Here is a 13,067-nt window from a genome sequence, read left to right as displayed (position 1 = left end):
TCTCAGGTAGCCAGTCCCCGCCTACTGCCAGGGCATTAGTCTCCATCTCAAACTTGTTAAAACTTTTTGTTTTAAACCAATATCCAAGTTCCGCTAATGCTCCCTCTCTTCTGCCCCCAGGACACCAGGGAAGCCCCCTGCCCCACTTCCTTTCCCCCAAGTGGGGTGAGCCCAGGGACGGCTGCTTCCTGCCATCTCTCACTTAAGGCCCCTCGCCGGTCAGGCCCAAGTCTGCCCCCACACCACCTGGCTGTGCTGGGCCCTGGACATCCCTCCGGACGGGCTGCGCCCGGATGCACTTCATTTCCGGAGGAGCACACCCTGAACCCAACACCAGGCAGTGAAGGCCCCTAGGCAGTGCCACAGAGAAGGGAGACGCTTCATTCAAAATAACCAGAGCACGAGTCCTTGAAGCAGCAAGTGCCTAAAAATTAAGGGAGACAATAAAGAGGTGGGAAAATACCTAAAGCAAAGAAAAACACGTGTGGGTGGGGGGAGATCAACTGAAGTTCATGCCCGCTAAAGAAAACTCCCAGTAAGACTGTATTCGCGACCTAGGTTTCCACGGAGTGGGGTTATCATGGTGTGAAGACTCCACGGGAGTGGGACGCAAGGACAAAAGTCAATTCTACATTCCATATCCACGTGGAAAACGCTCATGAAAAAGCAGAAAAGCAGAGACGCCTGGGCTGGCCGCGGGGCTGCAGCAGCAGGTGCACTCAGCAGGGGTGGGATGAGGACCGGAGAACGTGTCTGCCGGGCGCCCCGTCCCACCTTTTCTAACCCCACCATTCTGGAGACAATAAATACAGCCTTGGTCTAATAGTTAAAAGACAGCCAACTTTTAGGATGCGTCCACACACGCTGGCAGCGTGCTGGGCACTTGGGGTCTCTGCCTGTCTGTCACGACCTCATCTTATAGACAAGAATCTGAGTAAGGAGGTCATCCGCCCATCGGGCATCAGAGCCCGGAACACATGGCACCCCCCACCAAGACAGCAGGCTGCGGGGCACCCACGCCGGCGGCCACCCCTCCTCACCTGCCTTGCACGTCTGGCCGTTGTCCTGAAGCCGCACGCCAGTGGGGCAGGCGCACGCGTAGAAAGGTTCCCTTGGGGACAGCAGGCACAGGTGGGAGCAGCCGCCGTTGTCCTCCTCACATCGTGTGTGGACTGGGGAGAACAGGGCAGCTGAGAGAAGGCTCCAGAACGGACCCTCCAGCCCCACACCCACCGCTCCCGGTGTGGGCATCCTCCCACCTGCCCCCTCCTCCCAACCTCCCACAGCAAGAAACCCCATCTTCTTCAGGGCCCCTTGAAGGACACCTCCTCTGTGGAGGCCGCCCCAGGCCTCCCCGGAAGGATCCCAGGACCTGCCCATGCAGCAACGGTGGGGCCCTGGGTCAGTCGGTTCCCAGAGCAGAGGCCCGTCTGATCTCTGCGACGTGCCCGAACCCACGGGCTCTGCACAGATGCTTGGTGGCCACACCTGGACGGTGGGCCGAGCCGCTCAGAACAGATGACAGTGTTCTCAGCCTCCCAAGCCCTTCTGCAACCAACATGCAGCCAAACTGACAGCCCCTCCAGGCATCTGTGCCCCAGGCAGGGAGGGGGCAGTACCCGTGAAACGCAAAGCACTGAACCCACCCGAGTTCCAGGACCACGATGTTCTCCCCAGAAAACATCTCCAGAGAGCCCCAACCCTGGGGCCCCACTTTTAACTTCAAAGTTTGAAACTTCAATAGCACCATGGCCAGAACCCCAGCTCCAGGGTCCCCATGGGAGCTGGTGGTGGTCCTTGAAGGAGCAGGTGAGCCCAAGGCCCTGGCCCTGCTGCCTGCCTATCACAGGGGCTTTTCCTCATCAGGGACCCCTGGCACACAGCTCCATGGGGACCCCAAGCTGAGAACTTTGGCTTGGAGCAGACTTTTCATTAATAAATATGTCACTTCCACTGGGCCCTGAAAACAGGGGAACCGTCCTTGGGAATCCCTTTGCCACTGAGGACCACTGGGGCAGAGCCCCACCCAAAGCAATCCCACACAGCTCTGCAGAGGGGTCCCGCCCAGCCTGCCCTGCACTCTGCACACACCTCCCTCCACGCTAGCAAGCACCCGCTTTGCTCCTCTGCTGCTCTGAGGTCAGCCTTCCCCAGACCACGGGCTTTTGCTGGGGGAAGACGCCAGCCACCCCAACCCCACCCCAGCCCCCGACTTACAGTAAGGCTGCCGCTCTGGGCTGAGCACTTGAATGTCCATGGGTGAGTAAAGAGCGCTAAGGATCTCCTTCCTCTTCTCCCCAGTCCTCTTGTTACAGGCATGGATGGAACGGGTCTGCCAATCTGTCCAGTACAGAGTGTCTCCAGAGAGCGTCAGGGCAAAGGGGTGTGTCAGACTGCCCTCCACGACCTTCTGCCTGCAGGGGCAGAGGCGGAGGGAGAGGCCATTAGGGTGTCCCCACTGTCTCCTGGTTTTGAAAGCCCTCCATCGTCCCTGCTGGCAGGTCAACAGAGGACACAGGAGCTGTGATGGAGCAGCATGAGACCAGGGCAGAGTGTCCCAGGCCACCTCCCAGACCCAGCCAGCCTCCCACCACCCCTGACCGTGATGCAGGGGCCTCGGTCCACCCAGCCACTCCCCGTCCAGCCTGTTTCTAGAATGGTAGCTGCTGGCAAAGTGCCCTGCAGAGAGGAAAAAAGGAAGAAAAGTGGCAAGGGAGGAAGCCACACCTGGAGACAAGCTGATGACAAGCATACCTGTCCTGCCCCGATGCTTTAACTTAATAGAAATTGGACCCAGTGTACTTGCTCATTCCTGTAATGCCAATAATTTGTACCATCAAAGCAAATTAAACTTGTATCAACCTGAAAAAAAGCTATTCTCTTCCATGCATTTATAATGCCCAGCAAATGAGAACTTGTTTTAATGAGATTGCCTGGTAACAGAATTGCTAATTCACATAACTGGTTGCACGTGATTATCTGGCTTAATGACCCTCACCCCACTATCGGCTCCCTGAGGTGGAGGCTGCAGGTGGGTGGTCATCACCTGTGACCTCAGCCCCCCGGTACAGCACCTAGGAGAGAGTAATGCTCAAAAGGTGTTACTGAACAACTGAAAAACATACATACATGGTCTTTCTTGATCTGACCTTACATTAACTTTTCTCTGTTTTCTTGATGTCATTTTTAAAAACTGAGAACAAAGGATCATAAAAGAATATTATGAACAGTTACATATCAACAGATTAGACAACCTAGAGGAAGTGAATAAATTCCCAGAAACATACAATTTTTCAAGGCTGAATCATGAAGAAACGGAAAATCTGACAGACCAATAACTAGTAGCAAAATTGAATCAGTAATCAAAAACAAAAGTCCAGGTCCAGATGGTTCCATCTGGTGAATTCTGCCACACATTTAAAGAAGAGTTAATATCTCTCCTTCTCAAATTATTCCAAAAAATGGAAGAGGAAGGAACACTTCCAAACTCATTTTGTGAAGCCAACATTACCCTGATACCTAAACCAGACAAAGACACCACAAAAAAAGAAAAATCAAAAGCTAATATCCCTGATATACATGGATGTAAAAAGCCTCAACAAAAGACAGCAAACCAAATTCAGCAACACATTACAAGAATCATATACCGTGATCAAATGAAATTCATTCCAGGGATGCAAGGATGGTTTAACATCCAGAAATCAATCAACATGATACACCACATTAATACAACAAGGATAAAAATCATATGATCATCTCAGTAGGTGCAGAAAAAGTATTTGATAAAACACAATATCCATTTATGATAAAAACTCTCAGCAAAGTGGGTATAGAGGGAATATACCACAATATAATGAAGTCTATGTATGACAAACCCACAGTTAACATCATACTCAATGGTGAAAAGCTGAAAGCTTTTCCTCTAAGGTCAAGAACAAGACAAGCATGCCTACTCTCACCACTTTTATTCAACATAGTATTGGAAGTCCTAGTCTCAGTAATAAGGCAAGAAAAATAAATAAAAGGAATCCAAATTGGAAAGGAAGAAGTAAAATTGTCATTGCTTGCAGATGGCATATTACATATAGAAAACCCCAAAGATGCTACCAAAAAACTACTAGAACTAATAAATTCAGTGAAGTTGCAGGATACAAAATTAATATACAGAAACCTGTTGTGTTTCTATACACTAATAACAAACTACCAGAAAGAGAAATAAAGAAAACAACCCCATTTACAATTACATCAAAAAGAAGAAAATACCTAGAAGTAAATTTAACCAAGTAAGTGAAAGGCCTATGCTCAGAAACCTGTAGGATGTAGAGGAGAGGAACTGAAGACGACACATAAATGGAAAGATACACTGTGTTCTTGGATTGGAAGAATTAGTATTTTTAAAATGACCATACTCCCCAAGGCAATCTACAGACTCAATGCAATCTCTTTCAAAATACCAATGGCATTTTTTGAACTAGAACAAATAATCTTAAAATTTGTATGGGAACACAACAGCCCTCAAATAGCCAAAACAATCCTGAGAAAGAACAATAAAGCTGGAGGTATTATATTCACTCAGAAATGAATCTACACTACAAAGCTATAGTAATCAAAACAGTATGGTACTGGCACCAAAAGAGACATAGATCAATGCAACAGCAGAGTCCAGAAATAAACCAATGCTTGTATGGTCAGTTAATCTACCACAAAGGAGGAGGAAAAGACAGTCTCTTCAATAACTGGTGTTGGGAAAATTGGAGAGTTACATGCAAAAGAATGAAACTACACCACTTTCTTACACCACATACAAAAATAAACTCAGAATGAATTAATGACTTACATGTAAGGCCCGAAATAATAAAACTCCTAAAAGAAAATATAGGCAATATACTCTTTGACATCAGTTTTAGAAATATCTTCTTAAATACGTCTCCTCAGGCAAAAGAAAATGAAAGCAAAAATGAACAAATGGGACTATATCAAACTAAAAAGCTTTTGCACAGCAAAGGAAACCACCAATAAAACAAAAAGGGAACCTGCTGAATGGAAGAAGACACTTGCAAACGATATATCTAGTAAGGGGGTCATATCCAAAATATATAAAGAACTCATACAACTCAGTATCAAAAAAACAAACAATCTGATTAAACCAGATTGAAAATAAGCAGAGGGACCTGAATGGACATTTTTCCAAAGACATTCAGATGGCCAACAGGAACATGAAAAGATGCTCAACATCACTCGTCTCTTGCACTGTTGGTGGCAATGTAAATTGGTGCAGCTACTAAGGGAAACAGTATTTTTAGTCATAAAACCACCGTATGATCCAGCAATTCCACTTCTAAGCATTTTTCCAAAGAAAATGAAAACACAAACTTGAAAAGCTATGTGTACCCCCTACATTCACTGCAGCACTATTTACAATAATCAAGGTAGGGAAGCAACCTAAGTGTCATCGATAGATAAATGGATAAAGAAGATGTGATACACACACACACACACACACTGGACTATGACTCTGCCACAAAAAAAAGAATGAAATCTTGCCATTTGTGGCAACATGGATGGACCTGGAGGGTATTATGTTAAGTGAAAAAGGTCAGACAGAGGAAAAACAAATACCATATGATTTCACTTATATGTGAAATCTAAGAAACAAAACAAATGAACAAAACAAAACAGAGACAGACTTAGATACAGAGAACAAACAGGTGGTTGACAGAGCAGAGCCGGTGGCGGGTACAGATGAAACAGGTGAAGGGGGTCAGAGGTACAAACTTCCTGCTACAAGATAAAGAAATCATGGGGATGTATGCAATGGACACAAAGGAAATAAAGTCAGCACGGCTGTAATAACTTTGTAGGTGATGGATAGTTAAGTGACCTTCATGACCATTTCATAATCCAACCACTAAGTTTTACACCAGAACCTAATATAATTCTACTGTATGTTACTTAATTATAATTCAATTTCAAAAAAATTTAAAAACCCGAACTCACTGATTCAGAGAATAGACGAGGTTGCCGGGGGTGGGGGGTGAAAGGGTGTCAAAAGGTACCAGTTTCTAGTTGTACGATAAGTAAGTCCTGGGGGTGTAACACTCAGCATGGCAACTATGCTTAACAACATTGTATTGTATATTTAAAAGTCGCCAAGAGAGTAGATCTTAAAAGTTCCCATCACAAGGAAAAAAAAATGTAGCTAGGTAGGGCGATGGATGTTAACTAAACTTCTTAGGGGATTCATTTCACAATATACACGTAGAACAAATCATAATGCCCTACACCTGAAACTAACACAAGGTTACATGTCAACTGTAACTTAATAAACAACCAAAAATAAATAAGAAGCTATATGGAGGCGAAATTCATCTAACACAAAATTAACCATTTCGAAGTGTGTGATTCCTCCAGGTATTTCCCGAAAATTCCCATCTCCATAGGAAAACTCCAAACACAGGAAGCAGTTACTCTTCCCCTCCGCCCCCCCAGCCCCCGGTAACACCAGGCTGCCTCCTGTCCCGGACATTTCACATCAACGAAGCCATACGGTACGTGGCCTCTCGTGTCTGGCTTCTTTCACTCAGCAGCACATTTTGGGGGCCCGTCTGTGGTGTGGTATCTCTCAGTGCCTCACTCCTTTTTACAGCTGAACAACCCTCCCTTGTGTGGACCATCCACGTCTTGTTTATCCATCCATCCTTCACTCATTGGTGGGCGTGTGGATTGTTTCCACCTTTGGGACATTATGGAGAGTCCTGCTGTGAACATTCGTGTATAAGTAGTTATTTTTACCAACTTTCAGTTCTTTGGGGGTGTGCACCTAGGAGTAGAACTGCTGGGTCCTATGTTGACTCAAGGTTTCCCATGACGTCCTGTTCTGATCAGAGAAGCCCGAGGCCCATCATTCCTCAGGCCGTTCCTCCTCCCTGAGCCCTGCTTCGGCCACAGGCCCCACGGGAAGCTAGTGCCAGGCCTCGGCTCGCCTTGCCCACCCCCTTCCTCCTCTCAGGACGCCCCTCCCCTTGGGATGCAGCTCCAGCCATGCCCCTCTGCCTCCCTCCCGTTCGCTCTGGGAACACCCCGACACACAAGCCTTCACTGAGCGCTTCCTGTGTCCAGACATGTGCACCCAGCTTTATGCACGTTGCCCCATTGGACCCTGTGAATACCTCCAGAAAGTATAATTCCTATCTCCAATTCACATTCAAGGCCCCAAGGCTCAGAGCAGTGAAGCAACCCAGCCATGGCCACAGCCGAGACGGGCCCAGCAGGTCCATCTGGCCCCAGTGCTCACCCTCCTGACCAGCAGATTGTGTTCCATTTTGGACAGCCCCGGGCACATCCCTAAAGAGCCACCTGCAGAGCCAGAAGAATCTGGTGGTCAGGCAGGCAGAAGAGGGGCTGAGGGTGGGCCCTGGAGCCACAGTGCCCCCCTTTCAGCCTTGGCTCTGACCAGCCCTGTAGCCTTGAGCGAGTGCACGTGCCTCTCTGTGCATCATCATAACAGAGGATCAAAATAGCAAACACTTCATAGGGTTGGTATGAGCATGAAATGAACTGACAAATGTTCTGGCAAATAGCAAGTGTCATGGAAAGGTTAGCTACCACCATATCATCATGTCACCACCACCACTGCCATCTTCATCAATATCATCATTACCACCATTACTAATACCACCACCACTACTATTGTTACCACACCACCACCACCAGCACCACCACCAGCACCACCAGCACCACCACCACCGCCATCATCCCCACCACCAGTACCATCCCCACCACCAGTATCATCCCCACCAGCAGTATCATCACCACCACCATCATCATTACCACCACTATCACTACCACCACCATTACCATGCTTTAAATGCCACCATTATCCTCACTGTCCCCTGTCACAATCCCTTGACCAGGGCACTCCTGGCCTGCAGCCTTTCTAGACTCTAATATTCACCTGTCATAACTTCCAGGGTCACTCATCTCTCCAAGGACCACAGTTCCCCAGGTTGCCACACTTTTCAAATCTCAAACCAGGCCCCGGGCCAGTCTGTGCTCTCAGGGACAATGGGACAGAATGGTTCTGATCAGCCGGGGTACACAGCTCAGCTCTAAGAAGTCCAACAAGAACTGAGGCCTCCTGGCCACCAGCCATGAGATGGACATTAGAAGTGGATCCTCCAGCCTCAGTCAGGCCTTCAGTGACCAAAGTCCCAGCCAGGAGCTTGGCTATAACCTTGGAACACACTCAGAGCCAGAACCACCCAGTTAAGCCACTCCTAATTCCTGATGCCCCACTACAAAAGTCTGTTTGCTGGTTCAGGCTGCCAAGGTTTACGGTACTTTGTTACACAGCAATAGACGACCACTGCACACGGCCTGGACAAAAGGTAGCAAACCTGTCGCATCCTCACGTCTGCTCCAGTGGGTGTCCGCCTGTGTCTACAGGATCCAGCCACTGAGTTCTTCCCACGCAGTGCCACCACCGCCCTCAGCACCGGCACCCATCTGCTACCCCTGGTCCAGGAGCCCCGCCAGTGCAGGAACGGGGTCTGTCCTCCCAGGAGTATCCCCAAGACCTGGCACAGAGCCAGCAGGCAGCACTCGGTCAGTGAATAAACTGCCCCTCACCTGTTCCTGCAGGGGACGTTCCCACAGGTAAAGCATCATGGCAGCGGGGGGGGGGGGGTGCTGTTAAGCTGCCCAGAGAGCTCTGAAAGCAATTACCAACAAGGAAAAACTGCTTTCCATCCATTCATTCATTCAGCCTATTTTACTGAGCACCTACTACGTGTGAGGCCCTCTGGCAAGCTGGGAATGCTGTGAACACATGCCTGGCCCTGCACCTGCCTCCCAGACACAGAGCTGCATAAGGACAGGGAGCAGAGAATAATCCATAGCCCCGTCAGCGCCTTGGGTCTTAGGTCCACAAGCCCTTATCTGCAGTTGTAAAACCCAAAACACTCTGTTACTCATTGTGTGGCAACACTTGGACGCCAAGGTGGGGCCCTTTCCAGCCGTTTCCATCCCACGTAGAGTGAACAGTCTACATCTCCCTATAAAATAGATGCAGGTGCCACCCCAAACCCTGCCCAGGTGTGACATCAGATGTGGCCTGTGCACTCTGCTACTGATCTCAGCTCTGAAAAGTCCTGAATGCCTCAAGCCCCAGGGTTACAGGTACGAGACCACAGGTCTGAGTTAAGAAGGATCCTCCAAGGCCCCGCTGGGACTGGCCCAGATCCCAGAAGGGTGGCACTTACCGGAGCGAGCCATCCAGGTTGGCACGGTGGATGAAGCTGAGCTTGGCGTCGGCCCAGTAGAGCTTCTGCTCCTCCAGGTCGATGGTCAGCCCGTTGGGCCAGTAAATGTCCGAGTCCACGATGATTTTCCGGGTGCTGCCGTCCATCCCCGCCCGCTCGATCCGGGGTGTCTCACCCCAATCTGTCCAGTACATGTACCTAGGAAAGGGGGCAGAGGCATGAGGACAGAAGCTAGCACAGATCTGCTTTTGGTTTGTTTTCTGCCTATACAAATGCAAGTGTTTGAAACAGATACCATGAATTTGCCCTAAAACCTCCCTGCAGAGACAACCACCATGCCTGGGATGTTGTTACTTCTGATTTGCTAAGCAGTTAGTAATATACTAATTTTCAAAGTTGGATAATCAAATATGCTGTTTCAACCTGTTCTCATTTAGCGATATAGTCTGGGTACCTGCTTCTTTTTACTGATAGAAATCCTCCTTGTTCCTTTAGTAGCAATAGAGTACTGTAAATAATTTAAGTGCTTCCACGTTGGACGTCTGAGTTGCTTCCGAAATTTTTGCTACCATGCAAATGCTGTAAATGAACTTCTAAAAGTCAATTAAAGCATGTAGAATCAAATATTACTCAGTGCTAAAAAGAAATTAACTATTATACCATGAAAAGACAGGGAGGAATATTAAATGCATATTAAATTACTAAGTGAAAGAAGCCAACGTGAAAAGGCTACATACTATGATTCCAGGGGTATGATGCCCTGTTGAAGGTAAAACTACGGAGACAGTAACAAGGCTGGGGGAGGCCAGGGGAGGGGAGGGAGGAGGCGGTGGAGCACAAAGGATTTGTAGGGCAGCGAAATGATTCTGCAGGCTGCTAGAATGGTGGGTACATGACATTAAATCTTTGTCAGAAGTCACCAATTAAACATGGGCATATGGGAACTCTCTGTACATTCCCCTCCATTTTGCTGTGAACCTAAAGCTGCTTAAAAAAAAAAAAGTCTATTAAAAACAACACGTCGGTGAGGTATACACTGAAACGTAAGTTACTCCTGAGTGGGTTTGTGGGTGATTCAGCTCTGTTTAACCATGTTCTCAGAGTTTCCAGTGAGAAACCACCACCTCCTTAGAGGCTTCCTTATTTGACATCCCACCATGTGAGCAGAGACAATACACAGTATCATCAGGCATCCAGGGTGACGGGTTCAAACCCTACTGGTGCCAGCTCTCCAGGAGGGGCCCCCGCACGGTGTCCCTAGAGTCTGGGTGTGGCTCTCCAGTGGAAGAGGGGGTACCTCACTAGCCTGGAGGATCCGAGCCCCTAGGGCTCCCATCCCAGCAGCTGTGGACAAGTCACAGGACACCAGTGTCTCTCCGCAAAGAAGGGGGACAGTGCCTGGATTTACCTTTGAGGACCACCTTCCCAACTCAAAGTTCATGAAACTCTTCAGGTGTGTGGTCACCCCGACTCCCATCTCCTGGGGTGGGCAAGGATCAGCCTTGAACAATAAGCAAATCCCATTACCCTTAGCCTCGGTGACTGCTTTAAAGACAGGCAGCCAGTTCACGCTCGGCCAGTGGGAGTTGGCCCAGAACTCCGACGGGGAGGGAGCCACCTATGCCACGGTGGGCAGGCCTGCCGGGAGCACAGACGGTAGAGGCAGGGCCATAGACATCGTGTGAGTGAGAACAGTGTCACTTCTCAGAAGTCCTGGATTCAGTGGGCCCTCAAGCTGCTTGTATTCCCGGTCAACTCTCCCCACCCACACCTCCCCCTCCCCCGCTCTTGGCCTCCACATCTTCAGAGGCTCATCCCTTTCAGCAAACCCTGAGCTGCCATCCATCAGAGATCAGCGGAGCCATCAGGGACACGGGAGAACAAGCTCAGCCTCGCCCATGGGGGGTCTCTGTTCAGCGGGTGAGGGAAAGTGATACACACACAGCTGCCACTCCCCCCCGACGGGAGCACTGTGGCCCAGGAGCTGCGGGTACCCGAGGGCCACCCCAAGTTGTGGGGCCATGCAGCCTTCCCGGGGGGTGTCACTTGGAGCTGGTGCCATGGCCACTTGCTGGAGGGGCTGTGACAAGATGAATGAGAATGAGTTTGTGCAGGGATGGGGGGGTCCGAGGGGCCAACCATACCCAGCTGTTGTCACCATGCTCCCCTCTCAGCCCCTGTGGGACAGAGAAGAGAGCACAGTTCATCGGAACACCTCTCCAAAAAGCCTCTTAACCGCTCCTTTTCATCTAGTGACAACGCAGGGAAAGCGGGAATCACTATCCCCATCGGACAGGTGAGAAAACCGAAGCTCAGAAGGACTGTGCTGCCCCAGGTCACATGTTCGGGGGCACAGCCTGGTTCTCCACTTGAGGCCAGAGTCTGGCCACCCTCTGACTCACCTCTTGGCCAGGAGGCCTGGGTGCTAGTGGGTTTCCCAGCAGCCCGAGGCTCGCAGGTGCTGTGGGCCAGCTCGGCAAAGGCTCCCGCCCGCCTGGTGCAGACGCCTTTTTCCCTGTGCTTTTCCCACCCCCGGTGGCCTGGAAACAGCCCAGCCCTCCTGCCGGCTGCCCAGAAGGTATCAGGAGAATAAATCTCAGAGCCATCTAATCATGCCCTCCCCGAATGCTCCACTGCGGCCAACAGGGAAGGCTGGAGAGTGTGAAGGCTCAGGACCTCCACGAGGAGCATAATTCAAATTCCTTCCCCCGGGTTTCATAACAGAGGCCGGCTGGTTTCCTTAAATGGGGAATTTGTGAGCTGCCCCGTTCCCAGAGCCCAGCTGGCGTGAAGGAGCTCGTGCAGAGCCTTGAACACTGCCACAGGCCCGGCCAAATTCCACGGAGGAAAATCAACTTCAAAGGAAAAGCCCTGCAACCTGGTGTCCACGCGGAGGGCAGAGGCTGCGGCTGCAGCTGTGTGTTATTTTAGGGAAGGGCCATTCTACATTTTAAAGAGGAGGCTGGGTTTCAGCCTGTCTTTAACTTGAGACCCAGGAGCCACTGCTGCCCCTCGTGGGCTGGTGCAGGCCTGGGTCACCCCACCCCTGCCCCGCCAGTGCTGGTTGGATGTCTTCCTGGCCCCAGGTCCTCTGGGTCTGAGGGTCCTTCCCAGGGCCCACTCTGCCCCCAACGAGTGCACCTGGTGCTGGGAGCGGAGGGGCCCCCCCAGCCTGGCCTGGACACCTGCTCTTTGCCACCCACATGGCTGAAACTGACCAGGTCCAGTCCCTGGGGTCCGTGGGCCCTCCCAGCTGTGGGGCTCCTGGTCATGTGTACACTGAGGTGGACATTCAGGCTGAGAACCTTCCTCCCGAAGACATCTGGGGCAGTAACCTCCCATCCGAGGGAGCCCAGTCATGATGCAGAAAGGCTGCATCACAAGAAGACGCGAGGAGCCGGCAGAGGCTCCACCGGGGCCGGGAGGATGCTCCTCGCAGCCTTGTGTCTGTGGCCAGGACAGACTATGAAAAGCACTGTCTCTGCTTTCAGGACAGCAGTCCTGCCCCCAGGACTCACTCAAACTTCTGCCAGGGGCCACTATTCAGGCCAGTATTTGGCGAGAGGGGGATGCTGCCCATGGCCCCTGTGCACTGGCCTGGAGCCCCTGACCTGAGCAACATGGGGACAGAGCAGGCACTGCTAACTTCAACCACACTCACAAACTCAGGACCCCAGTCTAGCTCTCACCTGCATCCTGTCTGGGAGTGGGACACTCACCACCACCATTCTCCCTCCATCACACTTCAGATCATTACTGGGGAAGGGGGCTTGTGGGGAGGGGCTGGGCCCTCAGAAACCCTGCCCA

At 50.6% G+C, this 13,067-nt stretch overlaps 1 protein-coding gene across 6 annotated transcripts in view; it reads right to left on the bottom strand.

Moving 5' to 3' along the window:
* Nucleotides 1-13,067, bottom strand: part of LRP5 (LDL receptor related protein 5) — a 113,040-nt gene that overhangs the window by 54,965 nt on the left and 45,008 nt on the right. For all 6 annotated transcript variants that reach the window (XM_032490025.1, XM_032490026.1, XM_032490027.1 and 3 more), the window contains exons 3-5: nt 9,261-9,458; nt 2,218-2,414; nt 1,041-1,172 (exon numbers count right to left, since the gene is read on the bottom strand). In XM_032490025.1, the coding sequence (XP_032345916.1) occupies nt 1,041-1,172; nt 2,218-2,414; nt 9,261-9,458 (527 nt within the window). The remainder of the gene's footprint in view (nt 1-1,040; nt 1,173-2,217; nt 2,415-9,260; nt 9,459-13,067) is intronic.

Source organism: Camelus ferus, chromosome 10, assembly GCF_009834535.1.
Source record: "Camelus ferus isolate YT-003-E chromosome 10, BCGSAC_Cfer_1.0, whole genome shotgun sequence".
NCBI classification, from domain to species: Eukaryota; Metazoa; Chordata; class Mammalia; order Artiodactyla; family Camelidae; genus Camelus; species Camelus ferus.
The sequence above is the reverse complement of the archived record's forward strand: the minus strand, read 5'-3'. Positions and strand labels throughout refer to the sequence as shown.